The sequence below is a fragment of the Heterocephalus glaber genome, unplaced genomic scaffold (assembly GCF_053883595.1).
Source record: "Heterocephalus glaber isolate CG9 unplaced genomic scaffold, H.glaber_assembly_v1.0 deba00001744, whole genome shotgun sequence".
Lineage (NCBI taxonomy): Eukaryota > Metazoa > Chordata > Mammalia > Rodentia > Bathyergidae > Heterocephalus > Heterocephalus glaber.
The window spans coordinates 4085458-4112285 of NW_028258450.1; the positions used below are offsets into that span (position 1 = coordinate 4085458).

Consider the following 26828-nt stretch of genomic DNA (forward strand, 5'->3'; position numbering starts at 1 on the left):
GCTGGGCACACGCCCTCTGCCCACGTGCACTCCTGTGACCCAAGCGCACAGCCCTGACGAGCCACCCGGGGGGATGGGGGTTCCCGGGGTGAGCAGCTGGCGCTGCGGACCTCGAGCGCCCGAGGGCTCGCCCCGAGGCCGCGCCCGCCCCTGCCACGTTGGCCCTGCGACCCCCACCCACGCGTGCAGGCTACCGCGGCCTCGAGCGCCCCCTGGCGGATTCTCTGGAGCCAGGCAGGGGTCACTGAAAGCCCTGTGCGCGGGGATCTGGCAGGGTTCCGTGGTGAGTCCCCCGACGTGGCGCCTGCCCTCCCTGTGCCTTTTCCCTTAGAATTAAGAGTGGCCTTTAGGGGACGGTGCATCCCTTTGGAAGAGAGCCAGACCCCGAGGGCCTCTGAGCTTCCTTCCTTATTTGTAAATAGCGGAGATGAGTTGATTCTGAGATGAAGTCTCGTCTCGGGCGAGTCTCTAACAATAGCTATTCGCTCAGCTGTCTTCAGCGCTTCACATATGTTACCTCGTTTAATCTTCAGAATCATCTGCCATTAGCCGGCTGTGGTGGTGCATGCCTGTGACCCCAGGACCCTTCGAGGCTGAGGTATGAGGACGGCAAGTTTGAGCCTAGTTTGCAAAACTTAGTGATTTTGCCAGACCGTATCTCAATATTAAATAAAAAAAGGGCCGGGGATGTAGGCAGCTCAGTATGAAAGCCCTGGATTCAATCTCCAGTACCATAAAGAAGATTAAAAAAAACAAACCCTGACATTATCTTCCCCATTTTACAGATGAGGAAACTGTGGCACAGCAAAGTAGCTTACCTAAGATGAATGATTCTGTGTCTTCTAGGGATTTTAATAGTGCATGTTTCTAACATTCTTTTAATGTTGTATTTTTCCAACCTCAACATTTTTTTGGTACCGGGGATCAAACTCGGGACCTTGCACTTGCGCAGCAGGCGTCAGCACCACTGAGCTAAATCCCCAACCCGCAGCCTCAACATTTCTAACGTTGATTTGAAGTCTAGCATCGGAACACTGAGAGGCCAAACATTCTGAGATTGGAATGTGTCTTCCGATGGATTTGATACTGATAGAAAGTTCTGATTTTTTTTTTATTTTTTAAGAAAACGTTATTAAAAAATAATCATGAGGGCCGGGGATTTAGCTCAGTGGTTTCGCCGCCTGCTGCGCAAGTGCAAGGACCCGAGTTTGATCCCCAGTACCAAAAAAAAAAAAAAGAAATAATCACGAGTTTGGGATGTTGCCCAGTGGTAGAACACTTGCCTAGCATGTGTGAGGCCCTGGGTTTCATCCCTAGCACCACACATAAAAAGATTTGAACCAAAGACGCCTGGTGGCTGGGACAAGTGTTTTTTTCTCAGGGTGAGCCCCAAGAACCTATAATCTCCCAGTCGCTGAGAATCGGCAGATCCCCTTTGTACACTTTGTACAAGGCGGAAGAGGGAGGAGTCTTTTGCCCTTCACCAAGATGGCACCCGCCTCCTTTCGAAGCGCTTACTACTTTACCAAGATGGCTGCACAGGAAGTACATCATGAGAGAGGCTGGGAGAGCGGCGCGCGCATGCTCCAAACCGGATTTTGGAGGGCCAGCAACCGAAGTTCTTCCTTTAAGAAGATGGCTCCGGGAAGCAATGGTGGTGGTGCCAGGCAGGGCTCGAAAAAGGATGCCAATACTGGCTTCCTGGGGCTGAGGCCCACTTCGGTGGATCCGGCGCTGAGGCGGCGGCGGCGCGGCCCTAGAAATAAGAAACGGGGCTGGCGGCGGCTCGCTGAGGAGCCGCTGGGGCTGGAGGTTGATCAGTTCCTGGAGGACGTGCGGCTCCAGGAGCGCACGACCGGGTACGTGTGGGCGGGACTTCCGGGAGGCTGGGGGCGGCTGTCCTGGTCACCACGCTGGAAGCCGGGGTTGAGCTGGGCTGTCGGGTCGGTGTCTCTTGATAGAGTCGTCAGACTTGGCAAAATTAAGTATCCGAGACTCCCGACGGCTTGAAGTTTAAGTGAACAGTGGAATGCTTTAGTATCTACATTTCAGGCATCAATTCAAGATTGATTCGTCATAAATGTTGATTTTTGAGTCACCGTGGTGGTGCTCGGCTGTAATCCCAGTACTTAGGGAGGCTGAGGCAGGAGGATCGCAAATTCGAGTGGTGCCTGGGCAGTTTAGGGAGAGACTCTGCCTCAAAAGTAAATAAATAGAAGGGCTGGGGATTTTTTTTTTTTTTTTTTTTTTTTGGTGCCGGGGATCGAACTCGGATCCTTGCGTTTGCGCAGCAGGCAGCGAAACCACTGAGCTAAATCCCCGGCCCCAGGGCTGGGGATTTTGCTTAGTAGCAGAGGGTTCGATCCCCAATACCAGCGGAAAAAACAGCCTGGAAGGGTCCCATGGCGGGAAGACGGGCTTTGAATGAACCTAAGAGGAAAGCTGGACCTTAAGAGGTTAAACCTGTTCTTTTCCAACATTCTGGGCTCATGGTCTGCATTTTCGTTTCCCAGTGGCTTGTTGTCAGAGGCCCCCGATGAAAAACTCTTCTTTGTGGACACCAGCTTCAAGGAAAAAGGTGAGGAGGGCTTTTGTGGTGGTGCACAGCCTCAGCTAGGTTCCTGCAGCCTAACACCATTTGTGTCAATGAACAACGTGGCTTAGAAGGCAAACATCTGCTAAAAAGGGTCAGCGTTGTTTTTGGTTTTTTTTTTTAAACCTCTGTGCTGGGTATGGAACCCAGAGCCTCAACATGTGCTAGGAAAACACTCTTACCATTGAGTTCCACCCGTAGCCTTTTCTATTTTATTTTGACGCTGGGCTTGCTAAGTTGCCCAGGCCGGTCTGCAGCTTGGGATCCTCCTGCCTCAGCCTCCTGAATAGCCTGGGTTATAATATATGCCACTGCACCCAGCAAGAGTCAACTTTAATATAAAGAGGAGCACCAGGAGTGAGTGGAATATGAGCCACAGGCTGTTTTGTTTCTTAGGTAGTGGTGACTTGAGTGTTTGGAAATGCCTGCCCTGCCTTGTTGAGTGGGGAAGAGACAAGTTAGGGTGAGTCCTGTTGGTTGGAGAGAAGCAAGCTGGGGACTCGCACTGCGGAATCAGACTTGTTCTAGTTAGAAATAGGAGCTTTGGTAAGAACAAGAGGGAATCTTTTAACCAGAAGGTAAGAAACTGGTCCTAACATGCTGGGCGGCCTGGTGGGACAGGTACCGGGATAGGTGGCAAGGGGAAGGCCGGAATTGTCCTGCTTGACAGCATGGTTCCCACCGATTCGGAAGAGCAAACCAAGCAAGCTGCGGGGTGTCTTCCTCGGGACAGTGATGGGTTATGGGGCGCTGCTCTGCCGGGACTCCCCACGTGTGCTGGGGTTGCTCAGAAGGTCTGATGAGAGCCGGAGCTGCTCCAGTGGCCCGAAGCCAGTGAAAGGCCCAGGGGACTTTAGTGATTGTCACAGCACAACTCCCACAGGCAGGAGCAGATTGGTGTGGGGACAGCAGGCCTATGGACCAGACAGGAAATAGCTGAGGGCCTGGTTTTAGGGAGCAGAGGAGAGGCCTTTTGTACATGTAGCTTTAGCAGGAAAATCTGGACACAGGTGACCCCCAAGCTCTGGGCCCCAGTGAAGGGGTCCCACGTTCCCACAGTGGGGACACAGGAGCGGGGTCCTCTGCGGTTGACAAAGGGTGTGGTTCTGTCCTAGCAAGCTGTGTTCAGTTTTCACTGGTAGGCCTCGGGGCGAAAACCCGAGGGTGTGCACTGAGAGTTGGCCCCTGGGCCTTGGTGTCACCCGCTGCGCTGCCTCCACCCTGCCCGAGCTGTGGGTGACCTCCTGCCCTGGGCGAGGCTGAGCATCCCGGGCCCAGCTCTGGGGTCTCCTCCTCGAATGCACCTGGGAGACTCAGGACGCAGGCCTCCAAGCTGGGGGTGCCACCCCTGGCAGTCGGGAAGCCCAAGGCCCTGACCCCTCCTTTTTTCCGCCCCCAGTATCAGGGATGGAACTCAGGACCTGCGCTTGCCCCAGGCAGGCGTGGTGCCACTGAGCTAAGTCCCTGGCCTGACCCCTCCTTTCTCCTCCAGAACAGAACAAGAAAAGCAGCCAGGCCCGGAAGAAGTCGCTGCTCCAGAAACCCCTGCGAGCCGACCTCGTCCTCGAGAACACATCCAAGATCCCTGCCCCCAAGGAGTGAGTGTCCCCAAGCCTGGGCCCTCCTTCCTGCCAGCCCCTGGCCCGAGGGACCTCTGGGAGGGCTGTGGGGGAGGCAGTTGGGACAGCAGGCAGATTTGGGCTTTTTTTTCTTTTGAGATAGGGACTCACTATGTAGGCTAGGCTGGCCTTAAACTTTTTTGTTTTTTAAATAAAACTTAAACTAATTTTAATAAAATCTCTCCTGATTTGAGTGATTCACTCAGCAATCATTTACTAAGCATCTGCTATTGACAGGGTACAAAGTACAATGGATATATTGAAAATGAATACAATTTGTTACTTTCATCATAACCTAAGGTAACTGGCTAGGCATGTAAGAAAAGCAGTTAACGAGATTAGTATTCAGATAGCTGTGTGGACCAGATGCAATACACAGGAATAGCTGATGAAATAATCGGTAGCTTGTGCTGCTAGCTTTAACTTACGAACCCTTTTAATGAATCTAAGAACCTGAGCTGTGTCAGGCACATCCAGTTGGTTTTGCCTTTAGAGTAATTCCCCAGTCTGTTCTCCTCCCCAAGTGAGCTCCAGGCTGACAAACTTAACCCCTTCCATTCCACCACACAGCCAGGCAATGTTTCATAAGTAAATCAGATCAGAGTACTGTATTGCTTGGCACTCTTCAGTGACTTCTCCTACTAGAGCAAGTTAGCCCCTGCCTGTGAGGCTGGCCTTGAACTGGAGGTGACGCTCCTGCCTGGGCCTCCCGGGCGCTGCGATGACAGGCGAGCGCCACTGTGCCAGTCTGAGATGTGGGCTTTGGAGGGTGTCTGGGAGCAGGCAAGGGGCCTGGACTCTTGGGCCAGCGCAGGGGGTTCTGGGCCTAGCTGGGTCTGGGGGCCGTGCCTGGCAGTGTGTTCCGGGCCAGGTCCCAGGGGCTGCAGGAGGGCACCAGTGGCGAGCTGGGCAGCGGGGCAGCTGAGTTAGAGTGGGGAGGCCTGGGTGTCGGGTGATGCCAGGGTGGTGGGCTTGAGGTGCCAGGGCAGAGAGCAGCTGTCCCTGAGGTCGGGGCGGGGGTGGGACTGCCCCTGGAGTGAGGGCTGGGGAGGCCCCAGGCTGCCTGCCGCCTCACCTGTGCGTCTCCCCCCACCCTGCCCAGCGTCCTCGCTCACCAGGTCCCCAACGCCAAGAGGCTCCGGCGGAAGGAGCAGCTATGGGAGCGGCTGGAGAAGCAAGGCAAGCTGCCCGGGAAGGTGCGCAGGGCCCAGTCCCGGCTCCTCAACCCTCCCGAGCCCAAGGTCAAGCCTGGACCACAGGATGCCATCGAGCGGCCCTTCTACGATCTGTGGGCCCCAGACAGTGAGTGATGCTGCTGTCCCCGGCGGGTGGGGACAGAACCACCATGGGCAGTTGTGCATGTTACACACTGCACAAGAGCAGGGTGTCTGGGGAGGCTCTGTGGGTGTTGCTTCCAGGGTCTCTTGGCAAAATTGAGTGTCCTGCGTGGCTGGCATCGTTCCTGTTGTGCTGCTTTTGAGTGGGGGCCTGCCTCAGCCTGGGCTCCTCCACTCTGAACTTTATCTGGATGTGTCTTGAGCTCAGTGCCACACTTCTGAAACTGGGGGGGGGGGGGCTTGGGCTGTGACACCATGCAGCCTCCAGCAGCTGCCGTGCTGTCTCTGCAGACCCTCTGGACAGGCCACTGCTCGGCCAGGACGCCTTCTTCCTCGAGCAGACCAAGAAGAAGGGCATGCGGGTGAGGACACTTGGAGGGACCCGGGCGTGGGGAGAGTTGCCGACTCGGTGCCCACATCCTGGCGGCCTTTGGCCCTGCCCCCGCGCTGTCTGCCGGGTGGCCTGGCCCCTGCCTCCGCCCCCTGCTCCAGTGCAGATGGCTGGGCATGGGGCTGAGGCGGGAGGGTCACTGAGAGCTCCAGGCCAGCCTGGGCCACACAGCGAGACCCTGACTCACTGAAAAGAGAAATGCACATGGCAGCTGTGCTTCTGAGGGGCAGGTGGGAGAATCTGGAGGGTAGCAGGTGGGCCCACGTCCTGAGTCTCGGGGCTTCGATGGGCTCCTGTGTGGCCCTGGGAGCAGGAGTCCTGGTTCTTCTCCCTGGGGTTTTCGGGCTGCAGGGAGTGGCGGGACTGGAAGGCACTGCGCTGACGGGAAGGCTGCTGGCCTGCAGGCTCGCCCTGCCTGGGACAGCAGTCTCGGGTGCAGGCACTGGCTCCCGAGCTGGGACGGCCAGGGCTCCCCTCGGGTTCCTGGCTGGCCATCTTGGCCCCTTCAGGCTGCCACAGAGTCCCAGGATGGTGACGAGAGCACCAGAAATACAGGACTTGTAGACCTGAGGTTTGGCCAGCTTGCTGTCTGGTGGGCGCCCACTCTCCACTTCAGGGTGGAGCCCGCATGCTGCTTTTTCACGTGGTGGAAGGCAGAGGGCTGGAGGGAAAAGCCTCCTTCCTGGGGTTAATTTTTTGAGACAGAATCTTACTGTGTAGCCCAGGCTGATTTTGAACCTGAGATCCTCCCGCCTCAGCCTCCCTGGTGGCTGGGATTACAGGTGTATCCCATTGTACCTGGCTTCCCTCTTTGAATAGTACCATGTTGTCACTTGAGTTTCAGCCTGGGGCTGTGTTCAGCCACAGCGCCGGCCTCACCCTGGCTTGGCCTTGTCTCCCTGCAGCGCCCACCGCGTCTCCAGGTGAAGCCTTCCTCAGCACCTGCCGTGGAGGTGACGCCTGCCGGAGCCTCCTACAACCCGACCTTTGAGGACCACCAGGTGGGTCCCTGCTGGGGCCTGGCCCTGTGTGGGGTTGGGGACAGCTAGGCCTGTCCTCCGTTCCCAGCCAGGCTGGCGGGCCGCGTGGGCTTCGCCGTGGGAAGGGCAGAGGGCCCAGCGTGGGCAGGCGAGACGGGGGCTGCTTTTGGGAAGTCTGGGACACTGGATGGTGGCGCCCTGGGCTGGAGCCACCACGCCTGTGAGCAGGCCCTGCTCAGAGCACTGGCCAGGCACACCCAGCCTGGGGTCCCGTCCCCAGCACTGCCAGAAATACAAGGCCCAGGCTGGCCGTGAGCAGCAGGTGCCATGGGTGCTGTGCGCCCATGAGCAGGTGCGGGGTGCAGGTCACAGGCCGACGGTCACGACTCAGCGCAGTGAGCGTCAGGGCCGCCAGGCAGGTGTGAGAGGCCTCACACCCTTCAGCTGAGCCAGCCTCTGGCAGCACCGTCTCCCGTCTCTGGGAGCCTGTCTGCCCCCACGTCTTGGCAGGGACGGCAGTGTGCAGCTCGGGGCCGGGCCGAGTGGCGGGAGCGCAGCGTGGGGGGAGGTGAGTGTGGGGCCGGCCTCAGACCCACCGCTCCCCTCTCCCAGGCCTTGCTCCTGGCCGCCCACAAGGTGGAGCTGCAGCGCCAGAAGGAGGCGGAGAAGCTGGAGCGGCAACTGGCACTGCCCCTTGTTGAGCAGGCCGCCACCCAGGTGAGCCCCATGCCTGCCCGCCCGGCCGCCTGCCCACCGCTGCCCCTGGCTCCTGACGCCTGCCCGCCCGCTCCGCAGGAGACTGTGTTCCGGGAGATGTGTGAGGGGCTGCTGGAGGAGTCAGACGGGGAGGGCGAGCCCGGCCAGGACCCGAGGCCCCAGGCTAGTGAGGCAGGGGGAGCCGGGACCTCTCCCCCACCTGCCCGGCCTGCCACCATGGAGAAGAAGACGGAGCAGCAGCGACGGCGGGAGAAGGCTGCCCGCACGCAGGTGAGCACCGGGCTGGCTGCCTCCCTTTCCCGGGTCACCCGCGCGGGCCCCTGCTGCCCTGGTGCATGAGAGAGAGGTGGGGATCTCAGACAGAGAAGCGGAGAGCAAAGGAAGTTTGGAAAAACAGCTGCTGAAGCCAGGTGTCTTGTGCCTCCTTGTGATCTCAGCTGCTTGGGAGGCTGAGGCAGGGAGATCTCTAGTTTGTAGCCTGCTTAGGCAACTTAACCAGTTTGTCTCACAATGAGCTGGGGGTGTTACCCAGTGGTGGGGCATCCCTGGGTTCCATCCCCAGGAGCAGCAGAAAAATAGCGTGTAAGAGACGCTCGAGTGGCCAGTGGGCAGGGGCAGGGGCAGGGCAGGCCGTGGGGACCAGGCTTTGGGGGCCTGGGTGCTGACCCGGCCCTTCCCCCAGCGGGTGCAGCAGGGTATGCTTCGGGCTGCCCGGCTTCGGCACCAGGAGCTCTTCCGGCTGCGCGGCATCAAGGCCCAGGTGGCCCAGCGGCTGGCAGATCTGGCACGGCGGCGGGAGTGGCGGCGGCTGAAGCGGCTGGCGGAGGATGACAAGCCCCGCAGGCTGGGGCGGCTCAAGTGAGGCCCAGAAGGGACGCCCCGGGAGACCTGCTGTGCCTGGGGGCCCTGGGACTTGGGGTTCCTGCCCTGCCTGGGCTCAGGGCACCCCCGGGCTGCGTTTTGCAGGTACCAGCCCCCTGACATTGATGTGCAGCTCAGCTCAGAGCGTTCCGGCTCACTCCGGGCCCTGAAGGTGTGTGTCCACGACTTCGATGTCCCAGGGACTGTGCCCGGTGATGACACCATCCTTGCTCCCCATGCCCCCAGGGGCTGTGGGCGACACCTTGGCTGCCCCCGGGCTGGGCCGGTGGTGCTGTTGTCTGGGGGCTGAGGGCACGGGGTCCTGTGGGGAGGGATGGGTGGTTTTTCTTGCCAGCTGGCCCTTCAGTTCCGTGGGGTCTCGGGGTGACCGTTTGGGGCCTACCTGGCTCCCACCCTGGGCTTCCTTGTGCTCCACGTGCCACTTCCGGTGGCCCTGGCCTTTGGCCTTGTGCCCTGTTCTCTTTTCTTCCTTCCTTCCTGTTGATCCCGGACCCAGCTCCAGGCCCCGGGTCTGTGCCCTCAGACCCGGCCTGCTGAGCTCCCTCTCTGCCGCAGCCCGAGGGCAATATCCTGAGGGATCGCTTCAAGAGCTTCCAGCGCCGGAACATGATCGAGCCCCGCGAGAGAGCCAAGTGCGGGCCGGGCTGGGCCGGGCCGGGCTGGGCTGGGGATGGGTGACGTGTGCTCGAGTCCCTGATGTCTGTTGTGCTTCCTAGGTTCAAGCGCAAGTACAAGGTGAAGCTGGTGGAAAAGCGGGCATTCCGAGAGATCCAGTGAGTGTCCCCTCCTCGCCATGTTGACAGAAACGGCCAGGAGCCCTGGTCCCTGTAATGTCCCCCAGTCACAGGGCCTGGTCAGCCTGGGGTGGCAGCAGAGGGGCGCTGCTCCTCAGCCCCTCTCTCTGTCCCTAGGTTGTAGCAGTGCTGACGCCGGAGCCTCTGACCCTCAATAAAGCACCTGTGACCATTGCCCCGGGCTGTGTGGCTTCCTCCTCACCCACCTGGCTTCTCTGCCACCCCTGGTGTCCCCTGCTGCCCAGGACTTAGAGAACAGTGCTTGGCTGCTTTGAAGCTGAGGGCTGGGCTGGCTAAGTGTGCCCGAGGCCCTGCGTCCAACCCTAGCACCAGAAATACATCTGAGGAAGCTGGTGGGGAGTGGGTGCCAGGGCCAGCAGGGCAGAGAGGGCGTGGCCACCGCTGGTGGGAGTGGATTAACCCAGTGAAGCCGCAGCAGCCCCATAAAGGAGTGTGAGTGCCATAGGCTGTGAGGAAGCAGGCTGACAGAAGAGCTTGTGGGTGTGGGGTGCTGGGGAGTGAATCCAGGGTGCTCTGCCCTTGAGCTACATCCCTGGCCTTTTTTGGATTTTATTTGGAGATGGTCTTGTTAAGGTGCCCAGGCTGGCCTTGACCTTGGGATCTTCCTGCCTCGGCCTCCTGACTAGCTGGGGATCACAGGCCTTGTAATGACCATTGTGCCCCCTCTACCAGCGTCTGTTCTGTAAGGGATGCAGGGTGGTCTCCTCGGAGCCAGAGTCAGTGCAGGCCTCTGCTCCCTTCCCGGACACCTGCACCTGCCTCACGCAGCCCTGGTGCTCGGGTGGGCAGGCAGCGTGCGGGTGGAAGCAGGGTCTCGGTCTCCTGTTCCCAGGTGGGGTCGTGCTCTCCGTCCGTAGCCTGAGAGCAACACATATCAGGGGCCTGTCGGGATCCAGACTGCCGCCTCCTGCTTCCCGGCAGCTGCCTCGGAGCCGGGCTGTGGCTGTGGCCTCTCTCCCAGGAGGTGGGGGTGGGAGCGTGTTTTATTTTTCCTTGGAGACGGGGCTACGTACGTAGCCAGCCCCACCTGGGGTGACAGGCCTGCAGCGCCATGCCTGGCTTTTCCTAGCACGGGAATGGCCACCCGAGGTTCCTCCTCTGTGCTGCTTCATTTTCGGACCATTTTCATCAGGGATCTTTGTTGCCTTCTCGATTTCTGGTAGCTCTTTATTCCCTGGGTCTGAGGTCCGTCACAGTGCAGGCCTCTCCAGGCTGTTGACTTGCGTGTGGGGTCTTTTACCAGGCAGAAGTGCTCAGTGTTCACAGTTCTCTGTTAAGTCCTTTCTGTTGTGGCCTTTGGAGAGGTTTCTCATGGACAGCTGTTCCTGAAAACAGGCAGTTTGTAGAAGACAAGAAGACGCCGAGGTCAGAGCCCCACCTCAGGACATCGTGACATTCCGGAGCTGTTTCTGAGGTTCCTCTGTATTAAATAAAAAGGAGTATTTTTCAGATTCGGAAGTGCTGTGTGCCTGTTTGGGGGTGGGGCGGGGACAGTTGGAGAGGCTGGGGCTGTGTGTCCCCCCCCCCAGGCGCCACCCCGCACTGACTGGACCGGAACCGTGGGAGGGGAGGGGCCCAGGGACAGGGCGCCCCCCCCCCCAGCATCCCCATCAGCTTGGGGCAGGGGCAGGGGTGCAGCTGTGTCCTTGGCTGTCTGGATTCTCCATCAGGAGGCGCCTGGGGCCCGGGAGCACCCTGCAGGGCTTCTGCACCGTCCTCCGCAGGGCCCTTCTCTGTTCTCCACTTCAGGGCTTGAAAATGGCCCTGGCGGCTGCTGGAAGGCTGTGGCGGATTTATTGTGCTAACAGCAAAACTCTTAGGTCTCTTATTGTCCCGGGTCCCTTCCAAGGCCCTGCGCCTCTGAATCTGTAATGTCTGGTTATTTTTCCTAAACAGAACTGTTCGGCATCAAAATGGTAAAAGCTCTGGGTACCACCAAAGCCTGGTTCTGCCTCTGCAATTTGAAAACGTTAGAGAGCTGGGTGTGGTCTCAGCCTTCAGGAGCCTGAGCCAGGGGATCACAAGTTCAAGCCCAGCCTGGGCATCGCAGGGAGTGAGACACCCCCCCCCCGTATCAATGAAAAACCAGGCGTGGTGGCGCACACCTGTAACCCCAGCAGCGGGAGGCAGAGGCAGAACTGGTGGGAGTTCCAGGCTCCCGTGAACTACGTAGTGAGACCGTGTCCAAAAAAAAAAAAGCGGGGGCCGGGGGTGTAGCTCAGCGCGAGGATCCTGGTTCCATCCGGTGCTGGAGAAGGAAACCCTGCCTCTCGGAAAGGGCTGGGTAACCCCGCGCCCGCTGCGCCGCCCACTTGGCTGGCGGAGGAGGCGGCTGGGAGGCGCATCTCGGCTTGTGCCTGGGGCCCGAACCAGGAACTCCGTCAGGCCGGTACTCGCTGGCCGCGTGGCCGTTCTGTGCCTCAGTGTCCCCGCTGCCACCCGGACGTGACTCGCTCGCCGTCCCTGCAGGGGAAAATAAACGCTGTGGAAACGGGGCCCGTGCCAGTCGCACGCAGTCGTGAGCTCGTGACTCCTGCTGGGTCCTGGGAAAGCGCGGAGGAAACGGGACGGACGGGGGCACCGGCGGAGGCCGGGGAGCGCTCGGAGCGCCCGAGGAAGGGGAGGAAGCCGCGCGGCCGGGGCGCCTCGAGCCCGGTGCCTCCTGAGAGGCCGGGGCCTGTCACGGTCCACGCTGCTACCCTCTCTCCAGACCCCGGCCGAGGCTCTTCCCAGGGTGGGGGATTCCAGAGGTTCTTCCTCCTTATTCCAACATTTTTTAGGGTGGTGCTGTGTAGCCCAGGCTGGACTCAAACTCAAGATCCTCCTGCCTCAGCTTCCCAAGGGGTGGATTACAGACTTGTGTGTCACCATGCCTTTCTTCCGGGTTTTCTACAGTGGAGCAAACTTTTAAAAAACAGGATTCAGTTGGTGCTGCACTCCTGTGAGCCCAGCACTGGAGAGGCTGAGGCAGGAGGATAGAAAATTCAAACCCAGGCGGGGCAACTCAGCAGTGTAGTGAGACTTATCTCAAAAGGAAAAAACAGGGAAAGGGCCGGGGTGGGGGTGGGGGTGGGGTCGGTAACTCAGTGCTAAGGCCCTCAGTTCAATCCCCAGTACCACAGAAATAAAACCGAGTACAAGGCTGGGTGCTGGGACATGAGTTCGAGGCCAGCCTGGGCTACATAGCGAGACTCAGTCAAACAAAAAGCAAGAAACCCCCCAACAGCTGAGGTGGAGACAAGAGGACGACTACGCTGAGTGGGCTGGGGTGGACATGGGAGGCTCTCGGGGACCGCGGGGGACCGGTGGTTGGTCTGCGGGGGCCCTTGAGGGGCGGCAGGGTGGGCGTGCCTAGGGGTCCGGGCACCTGGTGCCCGGGGTGACGCCCAGTGGCCAAGCCGAGAGCGCCGCCCGTGGTCCCAAATGCACAGGGTCGCCCTGAGTCCACCCGGAGCCGCGGGTGTGGACCGAAGGTGGAAACAGCAGCTTCTAAATTCAAGGGGAATCGAGATGCGCAGACAGCAGCCCAGGGGGCGCCCACGGCCCGCACCGGAACCAGCCTGTCTGACCCCCTTTCCTGCGCAGGACACTTAGGGGCCCCTTCCCGGCCGCCTGTGCCCCAGGTGGTAGGGGTTCCACACCGAGGCTCTGGGCTTCCAGACCTGTGAAACCTGAGGAAGCAGAGGAGACAGGAGATGGTGGGACATAGGTGGGACATGGATCCCCACCCCCCCACCCCCGGCCATAGCGGCTTCTGGATCCAGCCATGCCTGCAGCCGTCCCTCGGAGTTCTGGGTTATAGGAATCAGCTGCTGAATCCCATCACAACTTGGTTTCAGACAGGACCAGAGACCTGTCTAAAATCTGCCCTGAGGGCCGAAGGTGTAGCTCAGTGGCACCGAGTCTGCCTGGCAAGCTCAAGGTCCCGGTACCAAAGGGAAAAAACCCTGCCCTGATGCCGCCCCCACTCCCCACTTTCCTCCGGTTCCTGTCTCTGAAGGGACATCTAGACCTTGAGTCCAGCCACCTTTCCCCTCCTTGAAGGCATGTCAGCCTCATTCCCCTTTCCTGCTCCTCCAGGAGGTCAGCTGGGATTGTACCCCCTTCCCCACCGGCACAGGAGGTAGAGTCAGGAGCACTGCGTGGGTCCCTGCTTACATGTCTGTCAAGTCCTTCCTCTGTCCTCCAGATACCTACAGTCTCCCAGCCTCCCTCTCAGCCCTGCACACCCAGAGCTGTCAGATGGGCTCGTGTGCATCTGGCATGTACAGTGTGCTTAACAGACAGCTGGAAGCTGGGCATGGTGGTGCACACCTGTAGTCCCAGCACTCAGGAGGCTGAGGCAGGAGGATTGCAAGTTTGAGGGCAGCCTAGCCCTGTCACACATGTGTGCTTATACACACACACACACACACATGCACACAGAGAAATGGTAAAGATTAGAGAATCATTTCCAGCCATTGTGAAATAATGTGTCGGGCAGAGTCCTCCCTCAGTGGCTGCTGAAACCAGTAGGTGGGGGCTCATGGGGAGCTGGTGATGGAGGGTGACCAACCTCACTGACAGTGGCCACTAGAAGTCAGGCACCTCCCGAGGTGCTCTGGGAAGGGCACAGCGGTGCCCACCAGGGGCTGGGCTGGGGTGTGGCTCGGGTCTGTGGGGGTATCAGGGACAGGGGGTGCGTCACATGGCACAGTGGGCCAAGGTCTGTCAAACCCAGACTGCAGGAAATGCAGCCTGATTTCCTTAGCAGCTGAGCGACACTGAAAAAGCTGCTTCTCTCTGTGCCCCTGAGACGAGATCCACTGGGGCAAGAACTTGAACCCAGGCCCTCCCAAGCCCAGGAGGACAGAGGTGCCCTGGTGCATGGGTGTCACAGCTCCCGCAGGCCTGTTCTGGCTCCTGGGAGCCGCCTGCTGCCTTAGCCCTTCCTAGGGGCCTGAAGCTGCATAGTGGCCCTGGGCACCACTGTCCATGCAGCTCAGCAGGGTCACGGCCAGGTAGGAACAGCCGCTGCCAGGTGAGCTCTGAGCAGCAGGGGAGACCTGTGAGGGTGCAAGAGGAGAAAGGAGAGGGGCGGGTGGGCGCCATCTCCAAGATCTTCCATCTGGGGGCCTCACTGGCTAGACTCAGGGCTCCTCTACTTCCCCTTCAGCCCTGCCCCTGCCTCGGTGCATCCTGGGGTGCTTGGATCCATCCATGCAGCCACCCACTGACCCACCCACTCATGCGCCGCCTGCCTGTCTGTCCACTTACCCGCCTGTCACTGGGTACAAAGCTGTCTCAGAGCCTAGGGGGTTGAAGACGACTCATTTTTCACGGTCTTTGTGGGGCAGAGCTTCTCATGAGGCTGCAGTTATCCGCGCCCAGAGCCAGTCTGGAAGAGCAGCTTCCCAGGTTGCCGTCACACCTGTCTGGCAAGTTGCTGTTCTTGTTGAAGGGAAGGTTCTGAGTGGGCCTCTCCCCCTGGCTGCTTGGGCTTCCTCCAAGCATGGCAGCTGGCTTCCCCATCACCAGCTGGGCAGGTGATCCAGAGAGCAGGGCAGAAGCCACAGCGATTTAGCCTCGGAAGCCACAGCCTGTCTCTTCTGTGTGCTTTGGGGATATGGGGTTACCCCCGAATAGGAGGAGGTGGCACGAGGATATAAACATCAGAGGGCAAGGAGCACTGTCCATCTCTCCATCCATCCAGCCACAGATCCGGCCAGCCACTCAGCTACCTGCCCACCACTGTCACCCACCTACCTGCTCCTCCATCCATCAGTTCATCCATCCACTCATTCACCTGCCCTCCGTAGACATAACGTGGATGGCAAGAATCTGTCATGAACAGTACTGCGTGGCTCCATTTCTATGTCATTCTAGAACAAGCTAAACTCACCTGTGATGTCTTAAGTCCAGATAGCGCTGACCTTTGTGGAGGAACTGACCTGACAGGTTGGATGTGTGTGAGAACTTCCTAGGGAACCAGAAACGATCAGTATGTTGATCTGGAATGTAAATGGTGACACATACAACAGAAAGGTTGGTAGGGAAGGCCTCACTGAGGAGGTGGCACCGAGGCAGCACTACTGTCACCAGTGCTTCTGAACAAGCCTGGGGATCTGCAGATCCTGTACTTCTGTGTCAGGTTGCACAAAATGGGTCAGAATTGGCCCTCCCAGACTCCTGCCTCTGGCTGGGCCCCTGTGTGGGCCTCAGGAAACTGAAGTGGCCCGACCAGAACTCATAGGGCTTTGGAAAATTCTGTCACCAGGAAAAGAAGAGTTGGTGAGTCCTACTTTAAACAATTTAGGCTATGAGAGTTGGGTGTGGTAATTGCAGCTACTTGAGAGGCCTAGGAGGGAGGGTCACAAGTTCAAAGCAAACCTAGGCAACTTAGACCCTGTTTTAAAATAAAACAGACTGGGTATGTAGCTCAGTGCTCACAGGGCTCAGTCCTCAGTACTGGAAAAAAAAAAGAAACGGCCAAAAAACAAACAAAAAAACGCATTTTTTTTTTTTTCTGTACTGAGGATCGAATTCAGGACCTTGCGCTTGTGAGGCAGGTGGCGGAACCACTGAACTAAATACCTGGCCCGTAGCCACTTTTTTTTTTTGGTGCCAGGGATTGAACTTGGGTCCTTGCACTTTCGAGGCAGGCAGCAGAAGCACTGAGCTAAATCCCAGGCCTCACTTTTTTTTTTTTTGAGACAAGGTCACACAACGAAGTTCAGGCAGGTCTTGAACTCACTATGTAGCCCAGGCTGGCCTTGAACTCACAGTGATCCTCCTGCCTCAGCCTTCCGGGTGCTGGAATTACAGACATGTGCTTCCAGGCCTGGTAAAAAAAACCCCACAAAACTTTAGAATTTGAAATATCACTTTTCCTTTTAAGGATGAAAATCTGGACAGGAAAATGAAATGGACACCCTTTGGCCCCCAACATGCCTGAATTCTAAGCCTCGATACTTGCTGGGAAGGGATAATACACCTTATCACAGAGAGAGGATGATAAGATTTCACTTGGTGCTAACAAATGATTTAGTTTGCTTTCCTGTTTCACATAGGGTTTTACATAATTCAATTGTTTCAGATGTCTGTGAACGCTCAGATAAGGGACTTGACCTTTTATACATGGTTTCTGTGAAAATTAAAGGCACTCACAGTTGTATCCAGTGTAGTTTTTTGTGTTTGTTTCTCCTGGTGCTGGGGAGGGACCCCAGGGCCTCCCTCGGCAAGCGCTCTGCCCCTGAGCTGCACCCAGCCCTGAGGTACAGAGTTGTAAGTAGGGTGTCAGGGGAACCCACAGGGCACAGATCTGAAAGAGTCATGGTGGGAACCCTGAGTGTATCTGAGGAGAACTCATCCTAGCCGGAGAACAGCAAATGCAGAACGCTGAAGTGGATGTGGGGTACAGTGTGGATGAACCTCAGAAGCACACTGCTGACCTGCGGTCATCCCAGCACTCGGGAGGCTGAGGCAGGAGGATTGCTATGAGTTCGAGGCCAGCCTGGGCTACATAGTGAGAACCTGTCTCAAAAAAACAGAAGACATGACCCCAGCATTCTGGTAACATTAGAATCTTTTTTTGTTTGTTTTGGTACTGGGGATTGAACTCGGGTCCTTGCGCTTGCACAGCAGGTGGCGAAATAGAATCATTTTTTTAAAAACTGAGGAGGTATACCTCAAAGGACTACTATCTAGAATATATAAAGAACTGAAAAAAATCAGACCCCCCACATTCAAAGACCCAATTCAAAACTGGGCATCTGAAATAAACAGACATTTCTCAAGGAAGTAAAAGCAGCAAATAAATATATGAAAAAATGTTCAACATCACTGGTTATTCGAGAGATGCAGATGAAAACAACACTGAGATTCCACCTCACCCCAGAAAGAATGGCTGCTATCAAGAAATCAACCAATAACAAATGCTGGTAGGGGTGTAGAGAGAAAGGAACCCTTCTCCATTGTTGGTGGCAGTGCAGACTGGTACAACCACTGTGGAAATCAGTATGGAGAAACCTCAAAGAACTAGGACTCAGGTCCCATTTGACCCAGCTATTCCTCTGCTGGGTATCTTCCCCAAAGAATTAAAAGAATCATACCACAATGATATATGTGGAGCCAAGTTTATAGCAGCACAGTTCGTAATAGCGAAAGCTTGGAAGCAGCCCAATCGCCCATCAACTGGAGACTGGATAAAGAAGATGTGGGCTTTTTTTAATAAAATGGAGTACTACTCAGCCATAAAGAATGAGAAACTAGAGACATTTATAGCTAAATGGATGCATATTGAGGCCATACTCTTAAGTGAAATAAATAGGACACACATGTGTAAATACCGAATAGTTTCTCTAGTGTGAGAAACTGAAAGTGTAAATAAGGATACACACGGAGGAAATTGCCTAATAACATATTTCTTGGATAGTGTTTCCATCGCGTGTCATACAACTGTATCAAAATCTAAATTAGGGAGAAGCTTGGCTTATGTGGAGTCTGCTAGCTAATTGGAGTTTTTTTCCAGACCACTATTTGTTCAATGTTGGTTTTGGGGATCTTTCTGAAACAAATCACATCCCCTGGTGTCTTGTTGGTGCTTGATATGCTTTTTTAAGTTATATGGAAAAATGTTTAAATGCTCTTCAGTTTTGTTTTGGTTGAGTTCTACTGTATTTGAATATTATTGTAGTTTTTTTCCCTTGCATTGTTCTTCTTTGAATGGTTTTAATTTTTGTATGTGTGTGTGTTTGATAATAAAATTATTTTAAAAAATTAAAAAAAACTGAGAAGGTCTGTGAACATACTGAACCCCTGGATCTCTAGTCTTTCTTTTTTTTTTTTTGCGGTACTGGGGGTCAAACTCAGGACCTCAGGACCTTGCACTTGTGAGGCAGATGTGGCGCCACGGATCTAAATCCCAAGCCCTGGATCATCTACTCTTTTTTTTTTTCTTTTTTTCTTTCTTCTCTCTTTTTTTTTTTTCCTTTCTTCTTTTCTTTTTTTTCTCATCTACTCATATGGTTAATTTTTATGTGCATTTTACCTCGATTTTAATTAATTAATTAATTTTTTTTTTGTACGGGGGATCAAACTCGGGTCCTTCCGCTTGGGAGGCAGGCAGCAGAACCACTGACCTAAATCCCCGGCCCTAATTAATTAATTTCTTAATTGGCTTTTTTTTTTTTTTTTTTGTACCGGAGATCGAACTCGGGCACTTGTGCTTGCGCAGCAGGCGGCGAAACCACTGAGCTAAATCCCCAGCCCTTAATTGGCTTTTTGAGACAAGGTCTCCCTATGTATCCCAGACTGGATTTAATTCGTAGCAATGCTCCCTCCACAGCCTCCCAAGTGCTGGGATTTCAGTTGTGCACCACCGCATCTGGCTTCTCAATTTTTAAAAAGGAGAAAAAAGAAAAAGCAAAACGAAAAGCTGAGCAACAGTCCAGCGTGGCTGAAGGGAGCCGCGGCGCGTAAGATCTTGAGGCATGGGGCCAGTCTGCAGGGCCTCCTGGTGGCCATTTGGAGAATAGGACATTGTGTTATATTCGGAAACTTTATTGGGCAGGGGATGTAGCCCGGCGTTGCCGCAACTGCCTGGCAAGTTCAAGGTTCTGAGTTCCATTCCTGGTCCCCCCCCCAAAAAAAAACACCCTAAAAAAGAACCTTTATTTAAAAAATTTATCTATTTATTACTTTCTTTTGGTACCGGGGATCGAACTCAAGACCTTGCGCTTGTGAGGCAGGTGCTGGAACCACTGAGCTAAATCCCTGGCAAAAAATTTATTTATTTTTTGAGACAGGGTCTTGCTATGTAGTTCAGGTTGGCCTCGAACTCACTAGGTAGCCCAGGCTGGCCTTGAACTTGGAGTGATCTTCCTGCCTCAGCCTCCTTTGTGCCAGGATTCAAGCGGGAGCCAACATGCCCAGTATTTCATTTCATAAAGCAATGCCTCCAGCCACTCTCCCTCAAGACGTGCGTGGATGATTTGTGTTTCATTATTAACTGTTTCCTTTGACCTTCCCATCCCATCAGGGTCTGACCATGGGTACCCGTCGACCTCATAGCACCCTCAAGTTTGGAGATTGCTAGGACTCAGTGTCACTGGCCAGGGTGGGTCCTTGCGTCAGTGACAATGGAAATTAAAATTGAGGCAACAGGACAAACTTTTGTTTTTGAGACAGGGTCTCACTATGTAGCTCAGGCGGGCCTTGAATTTGTGGTGATCCTCCTGCCTCAGCCTTCTTTTAGGCCTGTGCCACCACGGCCGGTTTAAACCTCTTGCCTTTGTGTCCTCAGTCTTGAAGCGGGGTAGGGCTAATAAACCTATGTTATCAGTTTTTAGACAGAGGCTCCCTAAGTGATTAATGTGGCTACATACAGGAAAAGTTTAAAGGCCACAAGGGAGCCAGAACCACATGGAGGCAGAGGCGCAGGCTTCCTGTGGCGCTTAGTTACCCATTGGGCAGCTGCAGGCCACGTGAAGAGCAAATGGCTTTCAGCAAAAGCAGCTGTCAGTCTGACTGCCTCACAAGAAAACAAAAAACATGCTCTTATTTATTTTTAGGATATGACCTTTATTGAACGTATCCTCCGGAGTGGAAATAATTTCTGTACAAAACCAGTCTTCTGGCCTTGAGCCACATCCCCAACCTTTTAACATTCTTAAAATTTTGAGACAGGGTTTCCGTAAGTTGCCCAGGCTGCACTGGAGCCAGTGATTCTCCTCCCTCAGTCTCCCAAGTGCTGGGATTTCAGGCCCTAATTGGACAACTTCTGCAACACCCGCCCTCACCTGAGGTCAACCCCGCTCCTATTCCAGTCCTGCCTGCCAGGAAACAGGGTCTACCTCAAAACCCTGAACCCCAAACCCTGAGGCCACAGTAACAGGGACTCTGTATTGTTATCCTTCCCACACCAACAGTAACAGCATTTTCTGGTCTTCCTACTTCGTTCAGTTTCTCTGGACTAAATCTCATCTCTAAAAAAGAAGCCAAACCCCACCTGTTCCACACAGGTGCAAATCCAACTACTGACTCCTCGGTCTCCGCCTACAGGAAAAACTGATCGCTCGGTCAAACCTACAGACCTCCAGCGGACCCGGGACCCGTCTTCTCCTACTCGGTGGCTGTGTGCTCCTACTCTGCGAAAACTCCCCACCAGATTCCTTCGGTTTTCCTCCTGAAAACCTCTCAGCCTGACCTGGGGCCCCTCTACCCCACTGGGTCTGATTCATCCGCCTCAAAATGCGCCGCGATCTACAGCGTCTTCATACACCCGCTTCTCTTTCTTGATCACACTGGCCCCTGAGAAAGATGGCCTTCTAGCCCAGCCTTTAGGGACACCCTCAATCGAACCTTCAGCCTTTAGACGACAATGCCCTCTCTGACCCAAGATGCCCACCCTGTCTGTCTCTGTTATCTGAAGCTTACACGGCGACCCCCGACCCCCACACCTCCAGTCAGCCTGGGTCAACACCAAGTGTGAATGGCCTTAAAAGACAGAGCCGACACTTTCCTTGTTTTTGTTTTGTTTTTTTCGAGACAGGGTCTCACTATGTAGTTCAGGTTGGCCTCGAATTTATAGGGTCCTCCTGCCTCAGCCTCCCAAGTGCTGGGATTACAGGTATGTGCCACCACGGCCAGCTCTCTATTTTCCTATAATGAAAGGCTGAAACGTTAGCTTGAAGCCACACCTCCCCATCCTAACTTCCCGGTTTAAGGCCCCTAAGAGCCTCACTCGGCCCCTCCTTCGTTCCCAGGCTGAAGCTCCGACCCTTTCCCCGACCCGAAAGCTGCTGCCCTCCGTGGGCTGGTCTGGTCTCTACCTCACCCGGACCTGCTACTGTCCTCGCGCTGATGCTGATACGTCCTCCGGCCTCCATCTGCGTCTTTGGGTCTTAAATCAACTAACACACAGCTCCTCAAACCAGCAGACACATTACGGCCAGGGCACCCCTTTCTCTTTATTTTTATTTTTTGGTACTGGGGATCGAACTCAGGACCTTGCACTTGAGAGGCAGACGGCGGCACCACTGAGCTAAATCCACGGCCCTGGACACCCCTTTCTTAACCGGCAATGCATACCATTTTGGACCCCTCCTTTGTCCTTCAGGCCTGCCAATGTTTAACAACCTGCCTAATAACTGGGGCCCTGCAGCCACAGGAGACCAGGCTGCAGGCGGAAGCCTCTGGCAGAGCTGATCTTCAGGGAGCTGCCCCAGCTCCCGCCCTTGTCCCTGATCCTCGCAGGCACACGAAGGCTTTCGATGTTCGCGCCTTGCCAGGCGGAAGCACTATTTTCCTGCGCCCTGTTTCCTGCTTGCCAAACCTTTGCCCTGTGGGAAGGGCTTTTTGTGTCTCCATCGATGCATCCCTGGAACCTAGCACTGCAGTCGGTACCAGGACATATGTATAAACGAGCAAACGTCTCCTGCAGGTGAGTACCCGTATTTTCCAGAGGGAGAAACTGAGGCTCAGAGACAGGCGTCATCCTAACCTCCCAACTCAGCCGCCCAATTTCAGCACTTTGCACCAACCCTTCCGCTTGGGGATAGGAGGAAGGCGCCCAAAGAAAGTCTGTTAGACTTGGCCTGTTAGGCATGCCCATAATCCCAGCACTCGGGAGGCTGTGGCAGGAGGATCGATGCGAGTTCGAGGCCAGCTGAACTACATAGTGAGACCTTGTCTCAAAAAACAAAGAAACAGGGTCTGTGGGGTCATCAGGCGCCCGCGTGTTTGAAGGGAGGTGGGCCTGGAGGCTCCCTGGACCTCACAGCTTCTCCACCTCCGGTCCAGGGCGTCCCAAATCCTGGGTCTCCCGGCTCTGGCCTCTCTGGGGAGGAGGCGGTCTAGCACCTCAGCGCCTCCGCCCCGGCTCACCCTCCCGCTCACGCCCGTTTCCGGCCCCGCCCAGAGGCTGGCCGGGAAGCTCCCCCTGGCCATACCATTTCAAGGAGGGGGCAGGAGGAGACACGCAGTGGGCTTGTCGGGGAACCCCTGGGCCGAGACCCCCTCTGGTCCAACATGGGAACAGCCTGACACGCAGACGGGATTGTTGGGTCGGGCTTGGCGCCCCAGCCGCCTCGGCCCCTTGCCCCTGCCCGTCTCCGTCCCCCTCCAGGCATTGGTTCGCGCCGCGGGCCGAGCCCAGCTCTGCGCATGCCCAGTGCACGCAGCGCGGCGCAGCTGGAGGTAGCTGCTCGGTTGTTGCCATTGCTGCTCGCCGTCATGGCCCTATCGGTGCGAGTCGTTTATTGGTGAGAGTCCCCCTGTACGTTCCTCCGGACCCCGTCCCACCGACCCCGTCCTCCCGTTCTCGGTCCGTGGGAGCGGTGCTGGGCCTCGGGCAGGATCTCGAGGGCCCGCCAGAGGAGGGGTAGTCCCGGGTGGCGGGGCGCCTGGGACAAACGACGCCCACGGCTCGCTGCGCGGCGCGGGTGGGGTGGGGTGGGGTGGAGGGCGCCTCGCCCGGGCTTAGCTTCCCCTCCCCACGTCCAGAGGAGCCTCTTGTTGGGGACCCTTCGGGGAGAAGGTCTCGAATGGCCCTGCCTGTGTTAGGAGAAATCTTGAACGAAGCTAGGCGTGGTGGCCTGCACGCCTGCAGTAGTCTGAGCCTGTTGAGGCCGAGGGAGGAGGATCTCTGCGAGTTCATGGCTATTTATAGTGAGCTAGGGCAGCCTGCACTGCATACCCTGTGTAAAAAAAGAAAAAGGCATTCTGGGCTCCAACCCAGTGGGTGCCCTTTGCTGCTAAGCCCACTTCTTTTCTGGCCTCAGTTTTCCCATCTAAGTGCACAGTGGTGTGGTCCAAACAATTACTGCTGATGGGGGCCACGGGTTCAGGTACTGAACATCTAGACATCTTTGGTCCCCTTTCCCCGCTAGTGGGCAAGTCTTAACAAGACCTGCGATTTTCTCATGCTATTCAGTGTGTCCCCAGTACCTGACTCTGCTGGCGTGCAGTAGGCCCGTAGTAAATACCCATTCAGTGAATTTCTCCTCCCGGAAACGCCTTATGGAAGGGGAGTTGTCCATCTTACAGGAGAGGAAACAGGCTGTAGTGACACAGGAGCAGGTCCAGTTTGATGCCTGTAAACCCCGCCCTCGGGGATCAGGAGTTCAATGCCAGCCTGGGCTGGAGAGGGAGAAGCAAACAAAAGCAAACAAAAACCAGCCTGGGGTCCAGGTGACAGTTGCAGGTGACAGGGCTGCTCCAACCTGGGTCTGTGTGACACCCATGCGGGCTCAGACCTGTCCCAGCTTTGATGTCTCCATTTGCTCGAGGGAGCAGAGGCTGGTGGGGTTGGAGGAGCTTATTTCTTCTGAGCACTGGGAGGTTTCGGGATCCGGGGCTGATGGGGGCTGTGGAGCTGGGAGAGGGAAGGATGTGATTTACACAGCTCGTCCCTAACGCAGTTCTCTCCCTTTCCCTCCCTGCCCCGCCTCTCTCTTGTCATTGCTTTGTCACCTCTATTTCCTGCCTCCTCTCCTGTGTCTCCTGTCTTCCTTGCCCGGGCCGGGTTTCTGTGTCTGTCTCTGGGCATTTCCTCATCACCGTCTGTCTTCTCTCTTCTGTGGGGATGTTGCCGCCTCTTGCTTTCTTTGTCCCTCTTTCCTCACTCCTGGCCCCTCCATCTCACCTCTGCTTCCCACCTCTCCAGTGGCGCTTGAGGCTATAAGCCCAAGGTAAGGGGTTGGCCGCCAGGTGGTGCCTGGGGACAGAGCATGCGGGGTGCGGCTGGGGAGGGGGCTGCTTTGCAAACTCTGACCCCCTCCCCTCCATTCTCAGTATCTCCAGCTCAAGGAGAAGCTGGAAGATGAGTTCCCCGGATGCCTAGACATCGTGAGTCTTGGAAAGGGGATGAGGAGTCAGATGGGGCCTTGTCTGTTCCCTCGGGCTCAGTGGCAGTGGGCTAACAGGAGCAAAGGGTTTCACTTGCTGCTGCCCACACCCTGGGACGGGGGCGGGTGGTGGTGTCCTGGAGGGCACTGATCCCCACCCCACCCGCCGTATCTCTCTTCAGTGTGGTGAGGGGACGCCCCAGTCCACCGGCTTCTTTGAAGTGACCATAGCCGGGAAGCTGGTTCACTCCAAGAAGGTGTGTATGTCCGCCTGTGAGGACAGCACGTGGGTGGGCTGAAGTTGGAGCATGGGGCCAGCCCACCTCTCCTCTTTCCCCTCCCAGGGAGGTGATGGCTTCGTGGACACGAACAGCAAGTTTCGGAAGCTGGTGGCCGCCATCAAAGCCGCCTTGGCTCAGGGCTAGTGCACCCTGAAGGCAGAGGTGAGGGCCAGGAAGCCGGTACTGCCCTTGGGTCCGAGGGTGAGGGCGGAGGGCAGCCCTTCCCCACCTCCTGCTTTGGGAAGGAGAGGTGCTGAAGTCTTTGTTCCTGTGCGGGGGTCACTTAGAGTTCCCAGTGTGTTGGAGACGGAGGTCACTAATTGCCATCAGGTGCTGATCCTTCTAGGAACTCTCCAGAGTGACACGGCAGGAACTGCAGAATGCCCTGACCATGGCTGGCCGCTCCCAGACTGATACGGGCTGTCCTGTGTCACCTCTGCCTGGTGCGAGTTTCCAGCCGGTGTATGGGAAAGCATCCACTTCTGGTCCCTCAGACTAGACACACTTTTCAGCGCCTTCTGAGTCTGGTTTGGTTTGTTGCCTTTGTTCCATGAGAGCCCCACATCCGGAACAGGCTTGCCTGCCAGACTGGTCCAGAGCAGGGCTCTGCCCTCTGACTCCAGAGCCTAGAGCTACTTCCCACCATTTCCTGGATCTCTGATGGTTTCCAGTCTTTCCTTTGTTCTAGAACCAATGTCCCAGTCCACACACTGGGCACTGCTGCTCCCAGCATGCTTTGTGCCAGAAAACTAGTTTCTAAATGCTTTCAGCTCAAGTTCCATTTCTTAGAATTTTTTTTTTTTTTTTTGGTGGTACTGGGGATTGAACCTGGGGCCTTCTTCATACTGAGCCACTGCCCCCTTTACTTCAAGAAAGGGTCTTGCACCAGGCATGGTGACACATGCTTGTAATCTGAGCACTCAGGAGGCTTAGGGAGGAGGATCACCGAGAGTTTGAGGCCAGCCTGAACTGTAAGCCAGGCCCCATCTCAAAAAAACCAGCCCCAGAAAGGGTCTTGCTAAATTGAGCAGGCTGGGCTTGAACTTGGAATCCTCCTGCCTCAGCCTTCTAGAGTGTTGGGATCATGGGCCTGTGCCACCCCGGCTTCGGCTTCTCCTTTTAACACCGGCCCCACCCTGCTCTTTCCCTGCTAACTGGCTCCCTCACCCCCTTCTCTCCCTGCAGCTCAGGAACTTGACCCCACCTCAGCCAGCGATGCTTCATGACGGGAGGGACTGAAATGTCTCTGGATGCCTGGTCTTTCCCCGATGCTCTCACCGCTGCTGGGTTGGATGGAGGTCGATGCCGCAGTCTCTGCCTCTGTGGGATGTGTGTCTGCCAGAATCTGCCCCTGCACACCTCCCGGTCCCCACTCCCTGCCTCACCCCCCATACCTCGGGTCCCCCTCCGAATTGGTGACATCTGGCCTCAGGCTTCCTCCTCCAGGGGAGCTGAGGGTCAGGGTAGGGACCCCGTTTCCAGTAACAGAGGCCAATGAAGAAATGGTTCACAGTAATAAAGGTGAATGAGTGCACAGCCTGTGTCCAGTGTGTCCGTCCCCACCCTGCAGCTCCTTGTTCCCCCTCCCTTTGCTGCTACGTAGGCGCTTGATAGTACTGAATTCTGCAGAGGGAACAGGTGCAGCCCGGTGTTCACTGAAACAAGACCCAGGCTCCTGGATCTTTGTATAATATTTTTTTTTGAGACAAGGTCTTGCTATATAGTTCAGGCTGGTCTTGAGCTCACTGTGTAGCCCAGGCTGGACTGGAACTCATGGGGATTCTACTGCCTCAGCCTCTGGAGTACTGGATAACAGGAGTGCACCACCAGGCCAGTTTATGATTCTTCTGAAATGCCAGCTGCAGGTGAGGCTCAGCAGGAGGAGGAGTTTGCACCAAAGTGGGGGACTCTGCTCTCCCCCATCCTGGGTCACCTGGGGTGTGTCTGGGTCTGTCCCTGCCTCAGTGGGCTCCGTTCAGGGAGGGTTCTTGTTTTTTCCACTCTGTCTGCCCCGGTCCGTCAGCCTCTTCCCTGGGATCTGATTCTGCTCCTTGCCCACCTGGCAGGCCTTAGCCTGGAGGAGCCTGGTGTGTCAAATCCAACCAGGACAGCGCCAGGACCAGGGTGGCCACAGGGGGGCGACAGAGGACCGCTCCCCGGGAGGCACAGCTGCTTAAGTGGCTAAAGCTGTGCAGGCACATTTTTTAATTTTTATTTAAGGTCTGCCCCAGCTACATAGTGAGTTCAAGCCCAGCCTGAGGTACATACCCAGATTTTTGGGTCAAAACAACCAAGAAACAAAAAACCCGACCTAAATATTTTTTCAAAAGTACACTCTTGGCCGGGGATTTAGCTCAGTGGTTCCGATGCCTTCCTCGAAAGTGCAAG

General features: G+C 56.1%; 2 protein-coding genes and 1 non-coding gene across 4 annotated transcripts; all 3 read left to right on the forward strand.

Annotated features, from left to right (window-relative positions):
- The first annotated feature begins 1625 nt into the window (after positions 1-1625).
- Positions 1626-9487, forward strand: Nop53 (NOP53 ribosome biogenesis factor). The gene is made up of 13 exons (XM_013066411.3): positions 1626-1859; positions 2514-2578; positions 4086-4191; positions 5315-5514; positions 5841-5911; positions 6846-6941; positions 7533-7637; positions 7716-7907; positions 8320-8495; positions 8604-8670; positions 9075-9151; positions 9236-9292; positions 9431-9487. The coding sequence occupies exons 1-13, from the start codon at positions 1636-1638 to the stop codon at positions 9435-9437; spliced, it is 1443 nt and encodes a 480-aa protein (XP_012921865.1). The 5' UTR covers positions 1626-1635; the 3' UTR covers positions 9438-9487.
- On the forward strand, positions 8705-8813 carry LOC147821355 (small nucleolar RNA SNORD23). Its single transcript, XR_015447231.1, has one exon. It is a non-coding gene; the product is annotated as a small nucleolar RNA SNORD23 (small nucleolar RNA).
- A 12194-nt stretch (positions 9488-21681) lies between the features above and the next one.
- On the forward strand, positions 21682-25974 carry Selenow (selenoprotein W). 2 transcript variants are annotated; one of them, XM_087200470.1, is made up of 7 exons: positions 21682-21755; positions 22440-22575; positions 23979-24003; positions 24107-24160; positions 24342-24416; positions 24504-24602; positions 25626-25974. In XM_087200470.1, exons 2-6 carry the CDS (start codon positions 22478-22480, stop codon positions 24582-24584), a joined length of 333 nt encoding a protein of 110 aa, XP_087056596.1. In that variant the 5' UTR covers positions 21682-21755; positions 22440-22477; the 3' UTR covers positions 24585-24602; positions 25626-25974. The 2 variants fall into 2 exon arrangements, with proteins under 2 accessions (XP_087056596.1, XP_004867096.2); XM_004867039.3 differs by lacking the exon at positions 21682-21755 and having other exon boundaries at positions 22428-22575.
- The last annotated feature ends 854 nt before the right edge of the window (positions 25975-26828 follow it).